The sequence below is a fragment of the Salmo salar genome, chromosome ssa13 (assembly GCF_905237065.1).
Source record: "Salmo salar chromosome ssa13, Ssal_v3.1, whole genome shotgun sequence".
NCBI lineage: Eukaryota > Metazoa > Chordata > Actinopteri > Salmoniformes > Salmonidae > Salmo > Salmo salar.
Genome location: NC_059454.1, coordinates 88,217,671 through 88,244,868, shown reverse-complemented (window position 1 = coordinate 88,244,868; position 27,198 = coordinate 88,217,671). Strand labels below are relative to the sequence as shown.

At 43.8% G+C, this 27,198-nt stretch overlaps 1 protein-coding gene across 10 annotated transcripts in view; it reads left to right on the top strand.

The window, feature by feature from the left end:
• The first annotated feature begins 10,422 nt into the window (after positions 1-10,422).
• acaca (acetyl-CoA carboxylase alpha) overlaps positions 10,423-27,198 on the top strand; it is a 61,686-nt gene continuing 44,910 nt past the window's right edge. For 2 of the 10 annotated variants that reach the window (XM_045692349.1, XM_045692347.1), the window contains exons 1-8: positions 17,206-17,370; positions 19,066-19,164; positions 20,334-20,607; positions 25,500-25,632; positions 25,734-25,872; positions 26,253-26,362; positions 26,480-26,561; positions 26,684-26,782. In XM_045692349.1, the coding sequence (XP_045548305.1) occupies positions 20,369-20,607; positions 25,500-25,632; positions 25,734-25,872; positions 26,253-26,362; positions 26,480-26,561; positions 26,684-26,782 (802 nt within the window). In that variant the 5' untranslated portion in view covers positions 17,206-17,370; positions 19,066-19,164; positions 20,334-20,368. Of the gene's footprint in view, positions 10,851-17,182; positions 17,371-19,065; positions 19,165-20,333; positions 20,608-25,487; positions 25,633-25,733; positions 25,873-26,252; positions 26,363-26,479; positions 26,562-26,683; positions 26,783-27,198 lie in introns of those variants that run through there. The other 8 variants (XM_045692348.1, XM_045692346.1, XM_014138096.2 and 5 more) reach the window with 6 other exon arrangements.

The window sequence follows — 27,198 nt, the reverse complement described above, 5'->3', positions numbered from 1 at the left end:
CCTATCGTCCACTTTTTAGTCAAGACTACATCACCTTCTGTTTAAGGAGGGGAAGGACCTCAACCTTAAGGCCTAGAATGTTCCCTGCACAGTTCACAACAGATCACCAGATGAGGCAGTTTAAGAAAAAGCAAAATGGCAATTTTATTACAGCGTTTAAATAGTTTCACAAGGGTTAAGGAATGGGTGATGGTTATATATTTAAAATACTCTATCCTGTCTAGCCGATCACCAGACCCATCCCGGGGAGCTGGAGCCTGCTTCCAACCCTCGTCCCCGCCTCAGGCATCTGCAAGGGAAATAGTGATGTGAAAAGGGAGAGAGAAGGGAAAGCACAGCAAACCAGGGCGGACTGGCCCTGGTTAATTTTTTGCCTAGTGGGCTTGTCTAACTTGTTTTTTTTAATGCAAAATTATCATTATCTGGCTAATAATAGAAGCCTCAAGGGAGGGAGGAAAAAATGGGCCGTGTGGGGGCCTCAAGAAAAAAAAATGGGCCGGTGTGTTAGAAATGTCAGGGCCGATTTTTGTTCCCTGTTGTCCCTGCAGCAAACCACAAAGAATACCAAAAAGGAGGACGCATGTAAATTCCCCCCCCCCCCCACCAAAAAAAATACTACAAGCCAAGAGCATTTTGGGGCGGCAAGTAGCCTAGTGGTTAGAGTGTTGGGCCAGTAACCAAAAGGTTGCTAGATCGAATCCCCGACCTGACAGGGTAAACATCTGTCGTTCTGCCCCTGAACAAGGCAGTTAACCCACTGTTCCTAGGTCGTCATTGTAAATAAGATTTTTTTCTTAACTGACTTGCCTGGTTAAATAAAACATTTTATATTAGAATGTGCACAAAATCGCATCACTACAAAAACACCCGTGACAAAATCCCCCACCAAAACACCGAAATGTAAGCAGTGATTGGAGCGCGGGAACATTACCCCAGCTTGCCCTCCCAAGACACTGTGGGGTGGTGGCTGACTAGAAGGGAAACAGACAATCCACAAGATTAGTGCAGAGGAGCGAGAGCTGTGATAGATGAAATCTGACAGTACTTTGTTTCCGCTCCCGTAGCCAACTATCTGGGCAGCACTGTTAATTCAAGCATTGAAAACATACACCATTCAGTCACACATCTACATTGTATATATGCATACTCTAAAGGAAATAGTGTTTGGTACACGCTTTGCAAGCCCTGTACATGCACCTAGACTGGCTCCCTTTTCACCATCCCTCCTATTGGGTTGGAGCTACGAGATGAGATAAGGGACGAGGTTTTGTAACTAGATGTTGGAACATTGGTGTAGGAACTTGCTTCCATTCATTAGGGCACAAGGTGAGACCCTAATGCAGACACAGGAGGCAGATGGTAGAGCTCTGATATTTATTATAACAAAGGGAGTAGGCAAAGCCAGGTCGGGGACAGGCGAGAGTTCATAAACCAGGTCAGAGTCCAAGCAGTACCAGACAATAGACAGACTCAAGGTACAGAAACCAGATCCGAGTCCAAAAACAGTACAAGGGGATAGGCAGGCTGGTAGTCAGACTAGGCAGATTGGTCAGGCAGGCGGTACGGAGTCAGTACAGGCAAGGGTCGAAACCAGGAGGACTAGAAACAAACAGAGACTGGGAAAAATAGGAGCAAGGAAAACCGCTGGTGAACCAGATCAGGGTGTAACACCATTCAGCCATAAGAGCATTAGTGAGATCAGGCACTGATGTTGGGCGATTAGACCTGGCTCGCAGTCGGCGTTCCAATTCATCCCAAAGGTGTTTGATGGGGTTGAGGTCAGGGCTATGTGCAGGCCAGTCAAGTTCTTCAATGCCGACCTCGACAAACCACTTCTATATGGACCTCGCTTTGTGCATGGGGGCATTGTCATGCTGAAACAGGAAAGGGCCTTCCCCAAACTGTTGCCACAAAGTTGGAAGCACAGAATCATTTAGAATGTCATTGTATGCTGTAACGTTAAGATTTCCCTTCACTGGAACTAAGGGGCCTAGCCCGAACCATGACAAACAGCCCCAGACCATTAATTCTCCTCCACCAAACTTTACAGTTAGCACTAGGCATTCGGGCAAGTAGCGTTTTCCTGGCACCTGCCAAACCCATATTAGTCCTTCGGACTGCCAGATGGTGAAGCGTGATTCATCACTCCAGATAGAGTGTTTCCATTGCTCCAGAGTCCAATGGCGGTGAGCTTTAGACCACTCCAGCCGACATTGCAGCATCCGGGTGTCCACTACAGAGGACATTTCTTGATAATCTCTTATTTAGCTCTTATTTAATGTGAAAAATGTATTACACTGTCCCGACAACTCACTTAACTATTCCTGAGATATTCACTTACTAGAAACAATTTGAATACCAAACACAAAAATTATAATTAATAATTGCACACTTATTTTCAAATTTCCATAACATTTTCTAAAGTTGTCAGGGTCATACCCCCACACTTATTATCACAGAAAAGCCACAAATGTAATCTCAAAGGGACAACAGTGGCTTGTATGGCCTCAGAAATATGACCAAGAACTGATGGGAAAAAATGTATTGCTGGGTCTCAGGAGGATCTCTTAATTGCCAAGAAACATTCACTGATGCAGTCTCAATTACCATTGGGTCTTCAATGCCACTTGCTCCTTCCACTCTTCTCACTGCCTCCAAATAGGAGACCCACTGGACAACCCTTTTTCTCACCACCTCTGTCTCCTTCAGCCTAACAAGGCAATTTGGGGATTTGGGCACATGTTCGTCAACACAGTTGCAGCATATAACCTCAGCTGGCATACACTCAAAACATTTTGAAGAATCTTAGGGTTCTTGGCACTGAAATGGCCCCCAAAAGGTTCTTCCAAGAACCCCATAGGAGGTGGGGTTCATTGAGGAACCTCCTTATTTGGTGGGGGTTCTTGCAGGCAACTGAACCATTTGGATTTGAATTTGAAAGGATTGCAGGTTAAGGCACTTAACTGAAAAATGTAAAGATCTCCTTAATTTAAGGTCCCTTGTATGATCTAAATTGATATTGTTTTATGATGATTGTTTTATGTTTTCATATTTGTGCAAATCTTTCTAAAACAGAGAATGGACACAATTCAATGGATATGAATCAACAAAGAGGTAAGAATGTAGGCTATATCCAGGCTGTATCACAACCGGCCGTGATTGGGAGTCCCATAGAGCGGCACACAATTGGTCACCAGCGTCGTCCAGGTTTGGCCGGTGTAGGCCGTCATTGTAAATAAGAATTTGTCCTTATCTGACTTGCCTAGTTAAATAAAGGTTAAAAAATAAATAAAAATAAGAATATGTTGAAGGCTAGCTGTACTGGGTGCAGATGACTGAACTGCTCACTTTTCTGTCTGTGTCTGCAGGTATACAGACAAGGAGGCATACAACGGTATGTCAATTGGTATTGGTATGTTATGCAGATCACATTTACCATCCTCCTCCTTTACCTCTTCAATGAATATCCCATAGGCCTCTACAAATTCACACTCACCACAGATACCAAAGGTATGAATACTGTTGTGTGTTTTGTTAATCATCTGTATAATCATCTGTATAATTATATTTTGGGGATTCCCAGAATTCACCCTCTCTACACCTCTGATTAATATAACAGGAAACCTGTTCAATCACCATGCACTGCAAAATCATTCTGGCTATGGATACGGAGAACATCAACACATTAACATCAACACGCCAGAGGATATACTCATTGGACTTGGGGCTCTGCTGGGAATTTACCTCATATTTAGATTTTTAAATGCTGCTTTGCCACTAAAATCATAATAAACACTGAGAACTAAAATATTTTGTTATTGTTGTTATTGTTATACATATTATTATAATTAATAATAACAGAGGGGTAGTTTAAAAATTAACCCCAAAAGGGTCTTCAAAAGGTTCTTCGAGGATCCATTAAAAGGGGTTCTTTGAAGAACCCTTTTAAACGGTTCTTTGAAGAACTTATAGGGGTTCCCCCACAGTTTCAATTTGAAGAACCGCTGAAGGATACTCCAGGAACCTTTTCTTTTTAGAGTGTACATTATTCTTCCCTATCTACATACACTGGATACATGACCAAATATTTAGCGTTTATAACACTGGAGGGGCTTATGCACAAAAGCTCTTGCAGGGTATCTCATAAAGCCTAGCTTTACATGAGAAAACAGTAATATGGACAAAATGGGTTTCCTTAGTCCATCCACCATACAGTCGACATGTACCAATCACTTCATCTACTTCTTCTGCGTACACTTCATGCGCAACCCCAAAAATAGCCCCCTTGAGAGGGGCTCTGCTTCGAAAATCCATACACAAAACATTCCAATCGCAAAGCATGCTACTTTTGTTCCACGGACACACAAAAATCTGAATAAGATCACCTCTTGTGACTCTCACCCAAGCCACCTTACCCAACGCCTCCATGATACTCTTTGAGACTTCGAACAGATCCCCCAGGTAACATTGATCCAAAACCCTCACTATAAACAAATCTAGGGAATTTCTTAGTTTCAATCACAACTTTACTTCTTTTGTTTCCTTTCTTTTTCACAACTGTTACCCACTCGTTCTCAAGCTCTGTACTCTCATCGTCACCCGACCCACCATCAATTTCCAACAGAATATCTGTTTCCGCAATCTTCCCTGAGCTCTCAAACCAAAGCAGAAATGCCTTTCAAATACTCCACACTGCCCACTCATCTAGGCTATTGGGTCTTGGGTGACTTCTATGGGTGCACTACTGTGTGGGTACTGTAGGTGTCAGCCTGGTAAACACTCATGCTGGACTGGGCTTCTTCTTTAAGGTTTTATTGCAGACCTATTGGTGTATTACCACCACCAACTGTACACTTTCTTAACATGCAACATGTCAGTGTCCTTCTGTTGACAGGGAATATTCTCTGGTGTCTCTTCTCCTACCACCATTATTTCTTCAACATCACTCTTTTCATTGACTCTTCTCACCACCGCCAGATAGGAGACATGCTGGACAGACTATTTCTATTTAATTTATTTAACATTTAACTAGGCAAGTCAGTTAAGAATAAATTCTTATTTACAATGACAGCCTACCAGGGAACAGTGGGTTAACTGTCTTGTTCAGGGGCAGAACAACAGATTTGTACCTTGTCAGCTAGGGGATTCGATCCAGCAACCTTTTGGATACTGGCCCACCGCTCTAACCACTAGGCTACCTGACACCCCTTTATTCTTGCCACTTCTCTCCTTCACCCTAACAGGGCACTTCAGGAATTCGGGCGCATGTTCGCCACCACAATTACAGCATTTAGGCCCCATCTACATACCTTGACACATGACTGTCACGGGAATTTTCGAATCCCAATGATAATAATTAACAATCAATAAGCCTTGACTAATTCCCAAGGTTTGTAAGACACTGGGTAAAGAATAATTAGGCAAAAGGTCTGTACAGTTTATTCAGAGAACGTTCTGGAGTACAATTACACAAAGAAGTTAATTTTATGCTCCCTCCCCGCTTACGCACATACCTCCACACAAACAGTAGATATCCTACGCACACCCATACACACGAACAGTGGGTGAATAGTATCCCTCCCCAGACTTCCCACCACTGTTAATCACTATCCTGCGCTGCCTGTTCCTTTCCCCCGAGATTAGGGGGACCTTGAAAGTTACTCCCTGTTGCTTCCAAGCCTCTTCAAGTCGGGACACACACACACACACGTCTACAGTTCCCTTAGGCCCACTAATCACACACACACACACACACACACATTTCTCTCCCTTCCGGGTCTCTACTAGACCTTATGGGACTTCCGTTCAGTACTTTAATTATTCATTACCCATGCTACATAACTACTAATTGGTTACGTGACAGGGTCGAATTATTTATTCATTTACCTTTATTATATAATTCTCTTATCAATGACCAAATACTGTAATTTGCATTTATCACACTGCATGGGTTTGGGCCCAAATGCTCTTACAGGGTATCTCACAAAACCCAAATACACGTGCGAAAGGAGAGACTTTTCTTTAAAAAAACAATGGAATGGATGGAGTCAGTCGGTGTGCACCAACCACTTGATCTAATTCCTCAAGTTTATCCTGTGCATTGTACGGATACATAGAAAACCAAAATAAGCTCACTTCTCGATACTCTCACCTACGCCACGTCAACCAACGCATCCACAATTCTCATAGAGACTTCCAACAGATCTCCCAGGTAACTCCATTGATCCAAACCCCTCACTCTGACCAAAAAATAATCAGCACTAAGCTTGGATTTACTAGATTCCAATATCACTTTATTTCTCTCATTTCCTTTTGTATTCGTCACTGTAATCCTTCTTACTCCCATCTCCACTCAACGCGCCATCTGATTCAAACTTCCAATACCTCCGCTCCCTGGACTGAGCTTGGGCACCACACTTAGCTTATTACAGAGTTACTACACCACATAGATCACATCCCTGTAGCAAGGACTATTTATAATCAAATTTATAACAATCCTGTTAGGTAGACTGCTCTAAAGGTTTCACTCAGTAACATGATGGGGAACAGGAAAAAAGTACTGATCAATTAGACAGACAAGGTATTGCAGTGTCTCTAGTCACCCAATTGGCAATATATCTGATCTTACCATAATATGTCTGCCGGCTCTGGGTAAGTCGTTAGGGTCAAGGCTGCATGTTAAGTGGGGACACAGCGGCCTGTGGCCAGCCAAACTGTGGTGCATCCGCCATGTGGTTCCAAAGTACAGTTCAGGTTCTGTAAAGAGTAGGACAAAGGGATAAATACACCAGGGAAAATATAAGTGATACCAGGAGGGGGTGGAGACAATCACAAGGACAGGTGAAACAGATCAGGGCGTGACAGTCCCCCCCTCTAGGGACGCCACCTGGCATCCTACCTGGGCGCATACCTGGCTACCTGGCTGACCGGGGTGTCAGCGGTGAAAATCGGTGATGAGGGCAGAGTTCAGGATGTCTTTAGCCAGAACCCAGCACCTCTCCTCCGGGCCATAACCCTCCCAGTCAACCAGATTCTGGAAACCCCTGCCCCGTGGTTGAACCCTCAGGAGGCGTCTCACCATATACGCTGGCTGGCCATCGATGACACGGGGGGGAGGGATGGGCCTAGAAGCAGAAGATAGAGGACAGTGAGACAAGGGTTTAATCCTGGAAACAGGAAAGTAGGGTGAACATGGAGGGTACGGGGCAACAGCAGACGGACAGCAGTGGGACTAATGACTCTAGAAATGGGGAATGGACCAATGAAACAGGGGGAAGGTTTTCGGGATTCTACCCGGAGGGGTAGGTCCCGAGTGAACAGCCATACCCTCTGCCCGACACGATAGCGAGGAGCCAGAGTCCGGTGCTGGTCCGCTTGTCGACGATACCTGGAGGTGGTCTTGAGAAGAGCCGCCCTAGCTCTTTTCCAGGTACGCCGACAGCGGCGGACGAACATCTGGGCTGAAGGTACTTTGACCTCAACTTCTTGCTCTGGGAAGAGCGGGGGCTGATGCCCCATGTTGCATTCAAAAGGGGATAGTCCAGTAGCTGAGCAAGGGAGAGTGTTTCCGGCATATTCCACCCAGACCAATTGCTCCAGGTGGTGGGGTTACTGGCAACCAGACACCGGAGTGCTGTCTCCATATCTTGATTGGCTTGCTCCAACTGGCTGTTAGATTGGGGATGAAACCCAGAGGACAAGCTGGCTGACGACCCAGTAAGAGTGCAGGACGCCTTCCAGAATTGGGACGAGAACTGAGGACCACGGTCCGAGACAACGTCAACCGGGAGTCCATGGATACGTAAGACATTCTGCACCATAAGCTGGGCCGTCTCCTTGGCTGAAGGTAACTTAGGAAGAGTGACGAAATGGGCGGCCTTGGAGAATCTGTCCGCCACCGTCAGAGTGGTGGTGTTGCCATCTGACGGAGGAAGCCCAGTGACGAAATCCAGAGAAATATGGGACCAGGGGCAATGAGGGACAGGAAGTGGCTGTAGGAGGCCCGACAGAGCTTGCGGCGGAGTCTTGATTTGAGAAACCATGGTAGGCCACCAGAAGCGTTGACAGAGGAAAGCTTCTTCCGGTCCGACGAGTACCAGCATGACAGGTAAGCCTGGAGGAGTGAGCCCATTCCAGGATCTTAGACCGGATCGCATCAGGCACAAACAGACGGTTAGCCGCCGCTGCCCTCCCCAAACAGAAGCCATCAAACAAGAGACAGGGAGGATGGTCTCAGATTCAGAGGGAGTGTTAGAGGAACTGTATAGATGGGAGAGTGCATCCGGATTCACGTTTTTGGACCCCCACTGGGCCTGCCTGGAATTAAGGCGCTTGGCTGTGCAGAGATATTCCAGATTCTTGTGGTCGGTCCATACCAAAAATGGATGTTCAGATCCCTTAAGCCAGTGTCACCACTCCTCCAGTGCCATCTTGACTGCCATGAGTTCTCGGTTACCCACGTCGTAGTTTCTTTCTGCAGAGTTTTCGTTGATGGGACAGGAAGACACAGGGATAAAGCTTTTGGTCCTGGGCAGATCGCTGGGACAGGATGGCCCCCACTCCAACATCAGACGCATCAACCTCAACCACAAATTGACGGGATGTGTCCGGATGGATGAGGATGGGTTCTGTTGTGAACCAATGCTTCAGATCCACAAAGGCTTTGTTGACAGCTGGAGACCATCTAAATGGTACTTTGGGAGAGGTGAGTGCAGAGAGGGGGGCCGCCAGGGTGCTGGAACCCCGAATGAAATGGAGGTAGAAGTTAGCAAAACCTTGGAAACATTGCAACTGCACCCTGGACGTGGGTTGAGGCCAACCCACCACTGCTTTGACCTTTCCAGGATCCATCTGGACATTTTCCTCAGCAATGACATATCCCAGAAAGGAGATGGTAGAGAGTTAGAACTCACACTTGTCGGCTTTTACGGACAATTGGTTCTCAGAGGCGTTGAAGGACCTATCTGACATGCAGAACATGTTTTTGGGCGGCCTGGGAAAAAAACAGGAAGTCGTCAAGGTGTACGAACACAAACTTGTTTAGCATGTCCCGGAGCACATGTTTACCAGGGCCTGGATGACAGGTGGTGAGTCCAAATGGCATGACCTGGTACTCATAATGTCCGCTGGCTGTGTTGAACGCTGTCTCCTTTGTGTATCTGAACCAGGTGGTAGGCATTCCGAAGGTCCAGCTTGGAAAAAATGGTGGCCCCCTGGAAAGGTTCAAAAGCTGAGGATAGGAGTGGTGGGGGTTAACTATTCTTAATCGTAATCGTAATCATTAAGACCCTGGTATTCAATGCACGGACGCAGGGTCTTGTCCTTCTTCTCCACAAAGAAAAACCCTGCGCTGGCAGGAGAAGCAGACGGACAGACAGCCCCAGTAGCCAGAGACTCCTCTATGTACTCCTCCATGGCCTTGGTCTCCGGTCCGGATAGAGAATATAACCTACCACGAGGTGGTGTGGTGTCTGGGAGGAGATCAATGGCACAATCACAAGGACAATGCGGGGGAAGAGAAGTAGCCCGTGCCTTGCTGAAAACCTCCAGGAGGTCATGGTACTCTGTGGGGATGGTAGAGAAATCCAAGACTTAACTTAAGCCCTGAGGAGGCTGTCTCGGGGAAGGCTGCGCTGCTTTGAGGCAATGGGAATGGCAAAACGGACTCCAACCCAGGATTGAACTTGTGGTCCAATCAATAACGGAGATGTGTTTCTTAAGCCAAGAAAATCCCAAAACTACTGGAACATGGGGAGACTCAATGGGAAGCAGCTGTATTGCCTCACTGATTTCTTGAAACCCGTAGATTAACAGGAACAGCGCTGTGGGTAACTCTACCAATGGAGCGTCCGTCCAGTGCTCTAGTGTCTATGGGAACAGAGAGAAGTTGTGTGGGAATACCTAATTCAGAACTAGAGTAGCATCCATAAAACTCTCATCTGCCCCAGAGTCAATGAGCACCCGTAGAGACTTAGACTGGTCTCCCCATAGCAGTATAACAAAGGAGGAGGTGCGGTTAATGGGAATAAGAAGACTCCCAGTCTGGCTCACCAGAGTACTTGTGCCTACTATAGAGATAGGTCTCTTAACTGCGCAGGTGGCTATATAATGTCCTGCAGCCCCACAGTACAGACAGCTGTTGGAACTCAGCCTATGTGAACATTCCTTAGGCGATAATCTAGCTCTGCCCAGTTGCATAGGTTCCAGAGTATCTGACTCACCTGTCGCTGATGATTCTCGATGGAGCTCGGTGGCTTCGGATCCTCTCGGAAAAATTGCCTTCGGGGACTTCCGGATTCCTTTGAAGGTGAGCGAGCCACTGCGGATGAACGACTGTGACCCAGGCTATAACTCTCACTCCTGCGTTCCCTTAGCCGCCCATCAATTTTAATGGTGAGGGCAATGAGGGAATCGAGGTCCACCGGCAATTCCCGAGTGGCTAGCTCATCCTTTATCTCCTCAGATAGTCCGTGAAGGAAGGTATCAAAAAGGGACTCCGGATTCCAGGCACTCTCGGCGGCCAACGTGCGAAAGTCAACAGCGTAGCCTGCCACACAACAATAATTTTGACGTAAATCCAGCAGTTAATGGGCCGCCTCTCCTCCGCATACCGGAGAATCAAAAACCTTCCTCACCTCTGCCATAAAGTCCTCCAGATGACGACAAATGGCGGATTGTTGCTCCCAAACTGCTGTCGCCCAGGAGAGCGCCCTTCCCGACATTAGCGTAATAATATATGCTATCTTAGATCAGTCCGAAGGAAACAAAGATGGCTGTAGCTCAAAAATAAGGGAGCATTGAGAAAGGACCCCGGCATGTACCAGGATCCCCAGAGTATCGCTCCGGAGGAGGTAAGCAGGGGATGGTCTAATTTACTAATGGGATGGTCTAATTTACTCAACAATCAAAAACCCATATCTGTTTAGATTTCTTAATGAACCAGTGGTGTAAAGTACTTAAAAGCGAAAATACTTTAAAGTACTACTAAAGTAGTTTTTTGGGGTATCTGTACTTTACTTTACTATTTATATTTTTGACAACTTTTACTTCACTACATTCCTAATGAAAATATTGTACTTTTTACTCCATACATTCTCCTTGACAATCAAAAGTACTCGTTACATTTTGAATGCTTAGCAGGACAAATTCAAGCACTTATCAAGAAGACATGTGGTCATCCCTACTGCTTCTGGCCTGGGGGACTCACTAAACACAAATGCATCTTTCTTAAATAATGTCCGAGTGTTGGAGTGTGCCCCTGGCTATCAATACATTTTAAAAACAAAAAAAATGTGCTTTGCTTAATATAAGGAATGTTGAATGATTTACACTTACTTTTGATACTTAAGTATATTTTAGCAATTACATTTACTTTTGATACTTAATTATATTTATAACCAAATACTTTTAGACTTTTACTCAAGTAGTATTTTACTGGTTGACTTTCACTTTTACTTGAGTAACTTTCTATTAAGGATAGTATTCCCATTTTATTTGGTGTACCCCTGCCATCGTGGGTACACCAAATAAAAATGTGATTCACATTTTTTTTAAATATATATATATATATACAGTGGGGGAAAAAAGTATTTAGTCAGCCACCAATTGTGCAAGTTCTCCCACTTTAAAAGATGAGAGGCCTGTAATTTTCATCATAGGTACACTTCAACGATGACAGACAAAATGAGAAAAAAAATCCAGAAAATCACATTGTAGGATTTTTTATGAATTTATTTGCAAATTATGGTGGAAAATAAGTATTTGGTCAATAACAAAAGTCTATCTCAATACTTTGTTATATACCCTTTGTTGGCAATGACACAGGTCAAACGTTTTCTGTAAGTCTTCACAAGGTTTTCACACACTGTTGCTGGTATTTTGGCCCATTCCGCCATGCAGATCTCCTCTAGAGCAGTGATGTTTTGGGTCTGTCGCTGGGCAACACTGACTTTCAACTCCCTCCAAAGATTTTCTATGGGGTTGAGATCTGGAGACTGGCTAGGCCACTCCAGGACATTGAAATGCTTCTTACGAAGCCACTCCTTTGTTGCCCGGGCGGTGTGTTTGGGATCATTGTCATGCTGAAAGACCCAGCCATGTTTCATCTTCAATGCCCTTGCTGATGGAAGGAGGTTTTCACTCAAAATCTCATGATACATGGCCCCACTCATTCTTTCCTTTACACGGATCAGTCGTCCTGGTCCCTTTGCAGAAAAACAGCCACAAAGCATGATGTTTCCACCCCCATGCTTCACAGTAGGTATGGTGTTCTTTGGATGCAACTCAGCATTCTTTGTCCTCCAAACACGACGAGTTGAGTTTTTACCAAAAAGTTATATTTTGGTTTCATCTGACCATATGACATTCTCCCAATCCTCTTCTGGATCATCCAAATGCTCTCTAGCAAACTTTAGACGGGCCTGGACATGTACTGGCTTAAGCAGGGGGACACGTCTGGCACTGCAGGATTTGAGTCCCTGGCGGCGTAGTGTGTTACTGATGGTAGGCTTTGTTACTTTGGTCCCAGCTCTCTGCAGGTCATTCACTAGGTCCCCCCGTGTGGTTCTGGGATTTTTGCTCACCGTTCTTGTGATAATTTGGACCCCTCGGGGTGAGATCTTTCGTGGAGCCCCAGATCGAGGGAGATTATCAGTGGTCTTGTATGTCTTCCATTTCCTAATAATTGCTCCCACAGTTGATTTCTTCAAACCAAGCTGCTTACCTATTGCAGATTCAGTCTTCCCAGCCTGGTGCAGGTCTACAATTTTGTTTCTGGTGTCCTTTGACAGCTCTTTGGTCTTGGCCATAGTGGAGTTTGGAGTGTGACTGTTTGAGGTTGTGGACAGGTGTCTTTTATACTGATAACAAGTTCAAACAGGTGCCATTAATACAGGTAACGAGTAGAGGACAGAGGAGCCTCTTAAAGAAGAAGTTACAGGTCTGTGAGACCCAGAAATCTTGCTTGTTTGTAGGTGACCAAATACTTATTTTCCACCATAATTTGCAAATAAATTAATTAAAAATCCTACAATGTGATTTTCTGGATTTTTTTTCTTATTTTGTCTGTCATAGCTGACGTGTACCTATGATGAAAATTACAGGCCTCTCTCATCTTTTTAAGTGGGAGAACTTGCACAATTGGTGGCTGACTAAATACTTTTTTCCCCCACTGTATATATATATACTGCTCAACAAAATAAAGGGAACACTTAAACAACACATCCTAGATCTGAATGAAAGAAATAATCTTATTAAATACTTTATTCTTTACATAGTTGAATGTGCTGACAACAAAATCACACAAAAATAATCAATGGAAATCCAATTTATCAACCCATGGAGGTCTGGATTTGGAGTCACACTCAAAATTAAAGTGGAAAACCACACTACAGGCTGATCCAACTTTGATGTAATGTCCTTAAAACAAGTCAAAATGAGGCTCAGTAGTGTGTGTGGCCTCCACGTGCCTATATGACCTCCCTACAATGCCTGGGCATGCTCCTGATGAGGTGGCGGATGGTCTCCTGAGGGATCTCCTCCCAGACCTGGACTAAAGCATCCGCCAACTCCTGGACAGTCTGTGGTGCAACGTGGCGTTGGTGGATGGAGCGAGACATGATGTCCCAGATGTGCTCAATTGGATTCAGGTCTGGGGAACGGGCGGGCCAGCCCATAGCATCAATGCCTTCCTCTTGCAGGAACTGCTGACACACTCCAGCCACATGAGGTCTAGCATTGTCTTGCATTAGGAGGAACCCAGGGCCAACCGCACCAGCATATGGTCTCACAAGGGGTCTGAGGATCTCATCTCGGTACCTAATGGCAGTCAGGCTACCTCTGGCGAGCACATGGAGGGCTGTGTGGCCCCCCAAAGAAATGCCATTAGGGGTCAATTATGGAAGACATCCTCTTCTGCAAACCATTGGAAACCAGGACAACATGAGAGGATATTTTTTAAGTCGTGGACAGCTTTGTGACATCAAATGGACTTTGGTGGTCAAGATGTGTTGGTATCTGTACTGATGGCGCAAAAGCCATGACAGGGAGACATAGTGGAGTGGTAACACGCTTGCAAGCAGTTGCTCCCGATGCCACTTGGGTACACTGCAGCATCCACTGCAGCATCCACCGAGAGGCTCATGCTGCCAAGGGAATGCCTCGAAAGACTTTTGGACATTACAGTGAAAATGGTTAACTTTGTTAAAGCAAGGCCCCTGAACTCTCGTTTATTTTCTGCATTATGCAATGATATGGGCAGCGACCATGTAATGCTTTTACAACACACATATATGCGCTGGTTATCAAGGGGCAAAGTATTGACACATTTTATTTTATTGAGAGACGAGCATAAAGTTTTCTTTACTGACCATCATTTTCAATTGTCTGACCGCTTGCATGATAACGAGTTTCTCACACAACTGGCCTATCTGGGTGATGTTTTTCTCGCCTGAATGATCTGAATCTAGGATTACAGGGACTCTCCGAAACTATATTCAATGTGCGAGACAAAATTGAGGCTATGACTAAGACGTTGGAGCTCTTTTCTGTCTGCATTAAAACCTGTTGGGGCCACCCCTTCCCGTTCTTATCCCAGTAACGGGATTGCTTGACAAGATAAATGGCGCGAAATTCAAAACAGCAAAAATCTAATAATTTACATTTCTCAAACAATCAACTATTTTACACCATTTGAAAGATAAACATCTCCTTAATCCAACCACGTTGTCCGATTTCAAAGAGGCTTTACGGCGAAAGCATAAAGTTAGATTATGTTAGGACAGTACGTAGACAAAACATTACACACAGCCATTTTCAAAGCAAGCATATATGTCACAAAAACCAAAACCACAGCTAAATGCAGCACTAACCTTTGGTGATCTTCATCAGATGACAATCCTAGGACATTATGTTAGACAATACATGCATTTTTTTGTTCTATCGAGTTCATATTTATATCCAAAAACAGCATTTTACATCGGCGCGTGACGTTGAGAAAATGTATCTCCCCCAAAACTGCCGGTGAATTTACAAAAATACTCATTATAAAACGTGGATAAAATATTAAACTATTATTCAAAGAATTATAGATTAACATCTCCTGAATGCAACCGCATTGACAGATTTCAAAATAACTTTACTGGGAAAGCACACTTTGCAATAATCTGAGTACTCTGCTCAGAAAAATACACTACGCAATACATATAGCCGCCATGTTGGAATCATCTAAAATCATAAATAACATTAGAAATATTCACTTACCTTTAATAATCTTAATCATACTGGATATTATAAGGTGAATGCACCAATTTGTAAGTCGCTCTGGATAAGAGCGTCTGCTAAATGACTTAAATGTAAATGTAAATGTAAGGCACTTCCAGGAATCCCAGGTCCACAACAAATGTGTTTTTTCCCGACAAAGTTCATAATTTATGTCCAAATAACTCCATGTTGTTCCATGTTGTTAGCGCGTTCAGTAGGCTACTCAAAATGTAGGGCGCGGGAGGGAAAAGTCACAAAGAAAAGTAAAAAAAAAATCTATTTACGTTCGTTCAAACATGTCAAACGTTGTTTAGCATCAATCTTTAGGGCCATTTTAACGTGAAACGTCAGTAATATTTCAACCGGACCTTTCCTGTGTCTTGAAAAACGTTTGGAACACAAGGTCTCATCTCACATGAATGCGCATGAACGCACAATAATGAAGTGATGTCATCCCAGGGACATCAACTTCCCTTCCTTCTCATCCGGTCTCTGTTCATCATAGACGCTTCAAACAACTTTAAAAAGACTGTTGACATCTAGTGGAAGCCTTAGGAAGTGCAAAATGAATCCTTTGTCACTGTGTGTTTCATTGGCAATGACTCGAAAATAGTACAGCCACAAGATTTTCATTTCCTGCTTATATTTTTCTCAGGTTTTTGCCTGCCATATGAGTTCGGTTATACTTACAGACACCATTCAAACAGTTTTAGAAACTTCAGAGTGTTTTCTATCCAAATCTAATATGCATATTCTAGTTTCTGGGCCAGAGTAGTAACCTTTTCAAATTGGGTACATTTTTCATCCGGCCGTGAAAATACTGCCCCCTAGCCCCAACAGGTTGGACAACACACAGGTCTATCCATCATTGTATGATTTTTTGTGTGCAAATGAACTCAAGCTTACGGACAATGTCAAATGTGATATAGTGAAGCACATGAGTGAGCTGGGTGCGCAATTACGCAGGTACTTCCCCGAAATGGACGACACAAACAACTGGATTCGTTATTCATGCCCTGCCTCCAGTCCATTTACTAATATCTGAACAAGAGAGCCTCATCGAAATTGCAACAAGCGGTTCTGTGAAAATGTCATTTAATCAGAAGCCACTGCCAGATTTCTGGATAGGGCTGCGCTCAGTTTTTCTTGCCTTGGCAAATCGCGCTGTTAAGACACTGATGCCCTTTGCAACCACATACCCACGTGAACTCGGCCCTCACTAGCATGCAAACTAAATACAGGCACAGACTGTGTGTGGAAAATGATTTAAGACTGAGACTCTCTCCAATACAATTCAACATTGCAGAGTTATGTGCATCCTTTCAAGCACACCCTTATCATTAACATGTGGTTAGTTATTCACCATTTTTGATGAACAATAAGGTTTTATATGTAAGATGGCTAAATAAAGAGCAAAATTATTGATTATTATTATATTATTTGTGCCCTGGTCCTATAAGAGCTATTTGTCACTTCCCACGAGCCGGGTTGTGACAAAAACTCACACTCATTCTTATTTTTAATAAATGTATCATATAGTGTGTGTGTTGCAGGCTTACAATGATGGCTAAAAACAACATTTGAGAGTGCACTGACCACGGTGCAGCTGGAGGTTGAATGTTTGAAGGGGTACAGGACTATAAAATGTTTAGGAACCACAGTATTAAGGTATCTATACTTTTACTCAAGTATGACAATTGTGTACTTTTTCCACCACTGGTTATTTCTGGTTGTTTATAAAAGTTAGCAGGCGAACCCATTGATTCTACTACGTAGTATACCACCCCAGGCCATACTGGACCAAACACGTGGACAGTACAAAGGTTTTCTCATTGGGCACACCTCCTCCCAGTCAGTTCCAGTTATGCCTCTTTCTGCCCTCCTCCTGATATCGTCGCGCAATCCGATTGGTCCTCCGCTGCAGCGTGAGGCCAAAAGTAAGCCATCTTCGCATCACACCATTCGTTGCTGTCAAAAGCATCTCTTGTAGTTGCGTTAGGTCATCACAGAGTGATTTTTGTTTGGAAATGCATGTCTGAACCAGAGTGAATAAATAATCACCCATCCTTTGGGATAAAATATCCAGGATTGCTTGTCGGTTTATTTCACACGGTGAGTATCTTAAGCTCATTACGAGCACACTGACTGTCTGTGTACAGTATAACGCTAACTAGCTAGCTGCCTGTATATAGCTACACCTTGCATGCCATTGTGCTAGCTAGCAAGATGCCGGTCTGACTAGCTAGCTGGATAGCCAGTAACCAACACTTTCTTATATGATACGTATTCACATCCACCAGATTTGTATTGAGACGAAGGCGTATTGATTTATTTGATTATGGTAGTTAAGCAATAACGCGACACAAAATTAGTAGCTACTAGCATGATTTGATGTAACTACTGTAGCTAGCTAACGTTAGTTACTTTGCTCGACATAGGATTCCCATCCATAAGATTCACCAGTTTTGGGCCAGTGCGGGGGAGACGTTTGTTTCCCATCATTAGAGTCAACATGGACTCGGGGGTAGACGTAACATAGTAAACGTAAATCCGGAATACTCCGTTTAGTTAGTTTCGTTTTGTTCGTATGGTATGTATTAATATGTGGGTAATCATCAAATTCGTATGCTATGTTACAAATGTCAATTTGTGAGCGATGCTGCAAATGTCAAGTCGTTGTTAAGCGCTTATGTTTATTAGGCTAGGAGTTAAGGTTAAAGGGTTAGGGTTGGGCAGAGGTTTCTACTAGTTCTGGGTACTTTTCAGCCATGTACTTTTTCCACTTAAATTAACTATGCTACTTTTTTACAATTCGCAAGGACGAAAAAAGTCAACCAAACGCTCTCCCGCATGAATGAATGATAGGAATTAACTAGGCTATTTTTCAATTCGCAAGTCAGAAGGTCGTCAGTTGAGCCCTCTCTCGTTAGAATGAACGATATGCATCTTCTAGTGATCTATTGATAGGACAAACGCTTGTCAGTCACAAAGTGAGCGATGACATGGAAACGCTACTCGTTTGACAGTCTGCTGTCTGTCACGCCTCACTGTACCTAGGTGTGTGTTGTGTACGCTGTGGTTGCAGTCAAATTTCTTTACATGGATGGAGAGGGGCATGATGTTTTTTCAATGTCTATGTGAGTCCCGTATAATGTAGTAACAATGAGTCCAAATCCACTTAGCCTATTGTTTTTTTGGCACATTCATTTATTTTCTTTTGCGTGTTTCATATGCAGCCACGGAATGCTGGTGCGTAGGCTTACTGTGATTTGATTTATGAATGGCAAACTTGACTAGTTTATAAATTGGGTTGAACTGACTAAATACAGTCTCATGTGTCCTTGCCATTCATAAATAATACAACGTAGTTATGTCTATGGTATCGTTACAGGACAAGTAAACGAAAGATCTTGTTTGTATTTTTGATATGAAGTCCATCAGCACTTTCCAGACAGACGTTAAAGTGAGTGACTTGTCAGTAGCCTACCAAATCGCATTGGTAAGAGCCATTGATTTGACTCTCTGATTTGTAGCCTTTTTGGTGATTATCTGCAGATAAATTATGAAAACATTAGATGAAGATGATGAGTCCTCCTCACTGCAGGAACAAACGGTAGGTTAGTGGAGCAATAGCCTCACTCTGGCCCAAAATATGATAAAATAGATTGAATTGTTTTAAAAGCTAATGACACTTATGGTATTTTCAAAGATATTGATATAGGTCTACTGATTTAATCAAAGTATTGACAATGGACTGCTGTTTTCAGTGTAGGAAGGCCCATGATTAACACCTGCTTCATTTTTCAGTCATACCTGTATTGCAGATAGCTGAGAATTCCTCTTAAAAGGAAGTTTGAAGCCTGTGGAAGTCAGCAGACTCTTAAAGATTTTAGAAGAAATCTCTGGGTCAGTTGTTAAACAAGTCTTTTTTGTTGTTGAATAAATGACATACTATAGTTCACTTGTTGAAATTCTTTCAATAATTTAACTGATCTTTTCTCTTAACCTGTATGGACCCAAAACTTAATTGAGCATCTCTTCTGTTTATTTTAGAGACCAATTTTTCTGTTGGTGAAAAATCAGGTCCTATTAAAAACCAACTTTATGTGAAGTTGTTGGTGCTATAGCTTGCAAAATAAACAAATGTGACTTTAGGTGACAACAAAATACTGTTTGTTTCTAACATTATAATTGTTTTCCTCAAGAAATTAAAATCTGCTCATGTTTTATTTCCTTGCCACGATACTTCAGAGTATGGCGATACTGGTATTGTGACAACACTGCAATAAAGTATTCAATAATTTCACTGTGTATTTAGGATGGAATCAAGCTAAAACACTGAAGTTGTTCGTGATGAGATTTGAACACGCAACTTCCTATCCACCCCGAACAATTGCCCTACTTTAGTTTTTGCCTTAAGTAAACTTCTTTCTTATGTGACCATATCAAACGTAAGATATCATACTAATTTGAGTGTCCCAGATTTACATTTACTATGTTATGTCTTGTCTATGATACCAGGCTGTTAGAGCCATGTTGTAAAACATAATGTATTATCATGCTGGGTTGCTATGTCTATGATCAGTGCTGTTCACTCACCTTCACTTAAATTATGTCTGTGATGCTGGGCTTGTTTTTCAGGTCCAGCAGCTAAAACTGCTGCTGATAAGGTGTGTCTGTTTTCTGGTTGCTCTGCTCATGCGCAGTTGCAGTTTCCAGAAATTATACCCCCTCAAAGACTAATATCAAGGCAGACCATGCCTCTCAAACCAGTCAACTAGCAGTAGTTGACTACGTGGTTTTGGATTGGAGTTTGTTGTAGCTATGAGATATATTACAGTAAGCACTTTATTTAAGAAGGATTGGGAGGTATTGCAATCTGTATCATTCTTTTGCAATATGAATGCAGCGTCAGCATAATTGTTGTGCAACTGAACTCACTGATGAAATCTGACTAACAGCAGCCCATGCCAGGATGACCCTGTCATCATGCTGTGGCCTGACTTACTTGAGGACTCAGTCCTATCTCCTGCTTTATAAATACATGTGGTTTTGAATCCCCTCCTCTCCCACAGCGTTCACAGCCTGCCAGGGTGGTGACAGTCCAGCCATGGCACAGCAGGACGCGCCTGCCAGTAAGACCCCTGCCCCCAACCTGGCCGTGCTGCACTCCAACTTTATCATCGGCTCTGTGTCAGAGGAGAACTCTGAGGATGAGTTTTTGGGGAAGCCAGACCTGACGCTGGGCCTGGAGGAGAAGGAGCGCTCCATATCCCCCACCTCTAGCCTCAGTTCAGAGAACAGCAGCTACGAGATGGGTTTTGACAACATTGACGGACCCCACATGAGGTCAGAACCTGGGCTTTTCTTTCTCGTTTGTGTTACCTGAGTCTCTCTGTTTGGTTTGTATTGTGTATCCAGGCATGGCAACCACACCGGTATTTAATCATAGCATGATCTTTACGGAGGTTACCGTTATCTCAATAGATTATACAAGATGGTACTGCACTAGTTTTGATTGCAGCAACAATCTGGCCCCAGTCATATGGGATGAAGAAACCTCCAATACAGACCTGTCTCCATCAGATGAGTCTGGAGGGGTATTCTGAAATGGCAGAAGGAGAACACTGGGTTCAGTTCAGTGCTCCCGCTTCTCTGCTGTGTGTGTGTTTAAAAACGTGGCCTGGCCAGGCCAGCTTCACACCCTGCCTGCCTGCTATAGAAGAGCTGTGTGTTCTGGGAGGACTGGCCTCCCTGCTGCTGCTGTCCTGCCAACAGCCTCAGCCCAGAGCTCTCCCTGGAGCCTGGTTTCACCAGCTCTCCTTTGTATTCAGCGGCTCTTTTTGCAGCTACTGGCACTAGGCTGTAGAGAATGGACATTGTGAATGAGTGTGGCATACATCAGACTTTATTTGTATGATTAAGTGGCAGATATGGTGCTGGCAGGAAGAATATGGCTACATTTGTGCACATATAGTAGGCTTTGGCTGTTAATTTAATGGTGTTCAGATTTGTTTCTCACTGTTTTTCTTGTTGCAAACTCTGTTTTGTGTGTAGGTTATTTGGTCTAGTGAGGTTAAGCAAGAGTATATGCCTACCTCAGGTCTGGGTTGTTGTTGGAATTGAAGCATTGTAAAAGAGACTAAGGCTGTGACAGTCATGGAATTTTGGATGACAGTTATTGGTCAGCCAAATGATTGCAGTCACCATTATAACCGTTTGAATAAAAAAAAGATATACACATTATATATTACACATTTTCTCATCATCTGCTCCTGACTGCATGTGCTCCTGCTGCAGGGAGGGGCGTGTTGCCATGCAACCTAAAACTTGTTTGCTACAACACCTTGCTTGTTTCAATAAGGAGCAACAAAGTTTCATCACGTTGTAGAGCAGGGATCATCAACTAGATTCAGCCGGGTGGACTTTTTTTTTCTTCTCTTGAGCATATTGTCACAGCTTGCAGGAACATCATTGCAAATAATTTGTATACTGCAAATTGACTGCAAGATGCCCAAATATATTAAAGTATTTATTTATTAATTAATGTATTTAATCCAGATAGCTGATGTTCTGAAAGAGCTGCAAAATCTGGACCCCTACAAATCAGCCTGGCTAGACAATCTCGACCTTCTTTCTAAAATCGTCTGCCGGAATTGTTGCAACCCCTATTACTAGCCTGTTCAACCTCTCTTTTGTATCGTCTGAGATTCCCAAAGATTGGAAAGTTGCCGCGATCATCCCACTCTTCAAAGGGGGTGATACTCTACACCCAAACTGCTACAGACCTATATCTATCCTACCCTGCCTTTCTAAGGTCTTCGAAAGCCAAGTTAACAAACAGATTACCGACCATTTCGAATCCCACCGTACCTTCTCCGCTATGCAATCTGGTTTCCGAGCTGGTCATGGGTGCACCTCAGCCACGCTCAAGGTCCTAAACGATAACATAACCGCCATCGATAAGAGACAGTACTGTGCAGCCGTATTCATCGACCTGGCCAAGGCTTTTGACTCTGTCAATCACCATATTCTTATCGGCAGACTCAACAGCCTTGGTTTCTCAAATGACTGTCTTGGCTGGTTCACCAACTACTTCTCTGATAGAGTTCAGTGTATCAAATCGCAGGGCCTGTTGTCCGGACCTCTGGTAGTCTCTATGGGGGTGCCACAGGGTTCAATTCTCGGGCTGACTTTCTTCTCTATATACATCAATGATGTCGCTCTTGCTGCTGGTGATTCTCTGATCCACCTCTACGCAGACGACACCATTCTGTATACTTCTGGCCCTTCTTTGGACACTGTGTTAACTACCCTCCAGACGAGCTTCAATGCCATACAACTCTCCTTCCGTGGCCTCCACTGCTCTTAAATGCAAGTAAAACTAAATGCATGCTCTTCAACCGATCGCTGCCAGCACCTGCCCGCCCGTCCAGCATCACTACTCTGGACGGTTCTGACTTAGAATATGTGGACAAATACCTAGGTGTCTGGCTAGACTGTAAACTCTCCTTCCAGACTCACATTAAGCATCTCCAATCAAAAATTTAATCTAGAATCGACTTCCTATTTCGCAACAAAGCATCCTTCACTCATGCTGCCAAACATACCCTCATAAAACTGACCATCCTACCGATCCTCAACTTCGGCGATGTCATCTACAAAACAGCCTCCAACACTCTACTCAACAAATTGGTTGCAGTCTATCACAGTGCCATCTGTTTTGTCACCAAAGCCCCATATACTACCCACCACTGCGACCTGTATTCTCTCGTTGGCTGGCCCTCGCTTCAAACTCATCGCCAAACCCACTGGCTCCAGGTCATCTGCAGTCTTTGCTAGGTAAAGCCCCGTCTTATCTCAGCTCACTGGTCACCATAGCAGCACACGCTCCAGCAGGTATATTTCACTGGTCACCCCCAAAGCCAATTCCTCCTTTGGCCGCCTTTCCTTCCCGCTCTCTGCTGCAAATGACTGGAATGAATTGCAAAAATCACTGAAGCTAGAGACTCATATCTCCCTCACTAGCTTTAAGCACCAGCTGTCAGAGCAGCTCACAGATCACTGCACCTGTACATAGCCGTTTGTAAATAGCCCATCCAACTACCTCATCCCCATATTGTATTTATTTATTTATTTATTTATCTTGCTCCTTTGCACCCCAGTATCTCTACTTGCACATTCATCTTCTGCACATCTATCACTCCAGTGTTTAATTGGTATATTGTAATTGCTTCGCCACCATGGCCTATTTATTGCCTTGCCTCCCTTATCTTACCTCATTTGCACACACTGTATATAGACTTTTTCTACTGTATTTTTGACTGTATGTTTGTTTGTTCCATGTGTAACTCTGCTGTATGTGTTGAACTGCTTTGCTTTGTCTTGGCCAGGTCGCAGTTGTAAATGAGAACTTGTTCTCAACTAGCCTACCTGGTTAAATAAAGGTGAAATAAATAAATACAAATTTAGGCTTCTTACGGTCAACTTGCGATATAGAAGTTATTTGCAATGATGTTCCAGCCCCCCTGACAATCCACTAAAGAAAATATATCAGCCCGTGGCTGAAACTAGTTGATGATCCATGCTCTACAACATGATTAAATATTATATTTGACTAGAACATATTCATTTCAAACCTTGATTATGTTTGCGTACGGTCACATACACTGAGTGTACAAAACATTAGGAACACCTGCTCTTTCTGTGACAGACTGACCAGTTGAATCCAGGTGAAAGCTATGATCCCTTATTGTCGCCTGTAAAATCCACTTCAATCAGTGTTGATGAAGGGGATGAGACAGATTAAAGAAGGATTTTTAAGCCTTGAGACAATCGAGGCTTGGATTGTTTATGTGTGCCATTCAGGGTGAATGGGCAAGACAAAGATTTAAGTGCCTTTGAACGGGGTATGGTAGTCGGTGCCAGGCGCACCGGTTTGTGTCAAGGACTGCAACACTGCAGGTTTCTTTTTACGGTCAAGTTTCCCGTGTAAATCACTGAATTTGGCCAGCAGGCCACCTGTTTGGGAACCGTTTTTTATAGTCCATGTTACAGCAGAAACGGACTCAACCACACAAATGCCCGGCTGTCCAGTCTTCAGTCAGCTTTTAAAAAATATGTAAATGGTATCATGGTTATTTTATTTTCATGCTGGTTTTCATCCATAATCATCGGTTACAGTTATACGGTAATTGTGCCAGCCCTAATAGAGACTGGTGAGAGTCAGGCCTACAGTCACTCTAGCAGTAAGGTTTTAGTGTTGTAGTGGGCCAATACCCTGAAGTACATTTTCACACTGCTGTTCACCTGTCAGCTAGGCCTAACTCTTTCACACACCTCGGGCTACATTCCATAGCCATGGTTGGACAATAGCAGTGTACACACTCCTATATTAGCCTATTGGCAATCATTTGGTGGGAGGATAGAAAGAAAACAATTGAAATGTACATCAGATGTTAAGTTTAACTAAAAACATCATGCCAAAGTATTTACCTACAGTCTATTTGGTATTGACTGAGCTTTCAGACTGTTATGATGTGCCAGTTTGACAAAGAGGGAGGCATGTTTTTGTTGTTGATCCTTTTTTTAGTGAGCAGTTGTAGTTTCACAGCTCTCCACAGCTGCCCTCTCATGTCTGGTTAGTCTTCAGGGGAGTATGTGGTGAGGGTTGATGATGATAACTGGAATTACCGGACAGTGGAAGGAGAGACTCTCCTATAGGGCAAGGGGGAGCTCAGCTTAGCTCTGTAATGGGAAGTGCCATTCTCTGGGGGGCTTCATCCAGAAGCCTCTGTCTGCCTGTCTGAATGTAGCATGCCTGCTGAGGAGAGCACAGATCTCCCCAATATCCTCATGATGCAATGCCTGCTCCTCCCCATCGTCCCACTGGCTCTCTCTGTGGGTGGAACCTAGTTTATTTTTCCCTCAGTGGAGACGCAAGAGTGTGCAAAGCTGTCATCAAGGCAAAGGGTGGCTACTTTGAAGAATCTCAAATATAAAATATATATTTTGATGTGTTTACACATGGAATCATGTAGTAACCAAAGTGTTCATTTCATAATTTTGATGTCTTCACTGTTATTCTACAATGTAGAAACTTTGGACTGAGTAGGTGTGTCCAAACTTTTGATTGCTACTGTACATTTTTATGATAGATTGTGTTATGTTTATGCTGGGAAATGGTGAACCTCATCAACTGTACACTCTTAATGCGGAAATAATGTTAGTTGTTCACACAGACCAAGCATGTCTGGGCTGCACCTGGTCAAGCAGGGACGAGACCGCCGTCGCATCGATCTGCAGAGAGATTTCACCGTGGCCTCCCCCGCCGAGTTCGTCACCCGCTTCGGAGGCAATAAGGTCATCGAGAAGGTAAGACCAGGGCTTCTTTAGCTTCTGTGGCCTAATTTTACCACATTATTGACAGAGTATTTCAGAGACTAGTCCCCCACTCACATCTCTTCCTGTCTCAGGTCCTCATTGCCAACAATGGCATCGCAGCGGTTAAGTGCATGCGCTCCATCCGCCGCTGGGCTTACGAGATGTTCCGCAACGAGCGCGCCATCCGGTTTGTCGTCATGGTAACCCCCGAGGACCTGAAGGCCAATGCAGGTGTGCTTTACATTATGGTAGCATCACCACTAGTAACAGCAGAGTGACTCTCGTCTCTACCCATCCTCTCCTAACTCTGCTTAAATAACAAGCAGACCCTCGAGGCTCCCAGGGATGGACCAGAGCAGGCTGTCTGTTGGTTTTGTCCTGCAATGCACTGGACAGCCATGCATGACCTAGTTCAGAAGAAAATGCCCTGTCTGATGGTGTAGAAAGGCAGTGCATTCTGAAAGTGCTATCATGTGTAAATAGTTTGACACTGATGGTGAGGTTTAGATGAGATGATATTGAGAGACGAAAGATCAGATTAAATGTTGGACTGTTATACAAGCTATCTTATGTGCAGAGCGTAATGGTTTTCACTCCACTATCTTCTACAGAGTACATAAAGATGGCCGATCACTATGTGCCGGTGCCAGGAGGGACCAATAATAACAACTATGCCAACGTGGAGCTCATTCTGGACATTGCCAAGCGAATACCTGTGCAGGTACTTCTAGACATTCATTTATTTAGGCCTAGAGTAGACCTTATAAATAATGATTGAACTTTCTTGTCATCTGTATTTGAACTTGTTGTGTTTATAATGCTTGTCTTGTGTCTCCAGGCTGTATGGGCTGGGTGGGGCCACGCCTCAGAGAATCCCAAACTCCCAGAGCTGCTCATGAAGAATGGCATTGCCTTCATGGGTAAGACTGTTTCCTACTGACTCTAGTTCTTTCATTCACACACAGAGCCATGGATACTGCTTTTAGCCCCTCTGTCCTGTGCCTGAGTTGGCCTGTAAGATGTGTTCTGCGCCCACTTCCAGGTCCTCCTAGCCAGGCCATGTGGGCACTAGGGGACAAGATCGCCTCATCCATCGTGGCTCAGACAGCTGGCATCCCTACCCTGCCATGGAGTGGAGCAGGTATGTCCGTGCACTGTTTAAAAAATATTTTTTTTCTTTAACCTTTTATTTAACCAGGGAAGTCCGTTAAGAACAAATTCTTATTTACAATGACTGCCTACCAAAAGGCCTCCTGCGGGGACGGGGGCCTGGGATTAAAAATAAATACATTATAAATATACCGTAGGCCAAAACACACGTCACAACAAGAGAGACAACACTACATAAAGAGAGACCTAAAACAACAACATAGCACCAACACATGACAACACAGCATGGTAACAACATAACAACAACATGGTAGCAACACAACATGGTAGCAACACAACATGGTAGCAGCATAAAACATGGTACAAACATTATTGGGCACAGACAACAGCACAAAGGGAAAGAAGGTAGGGACAACAATACATCACACAAAGCAGCAACAACTGTCA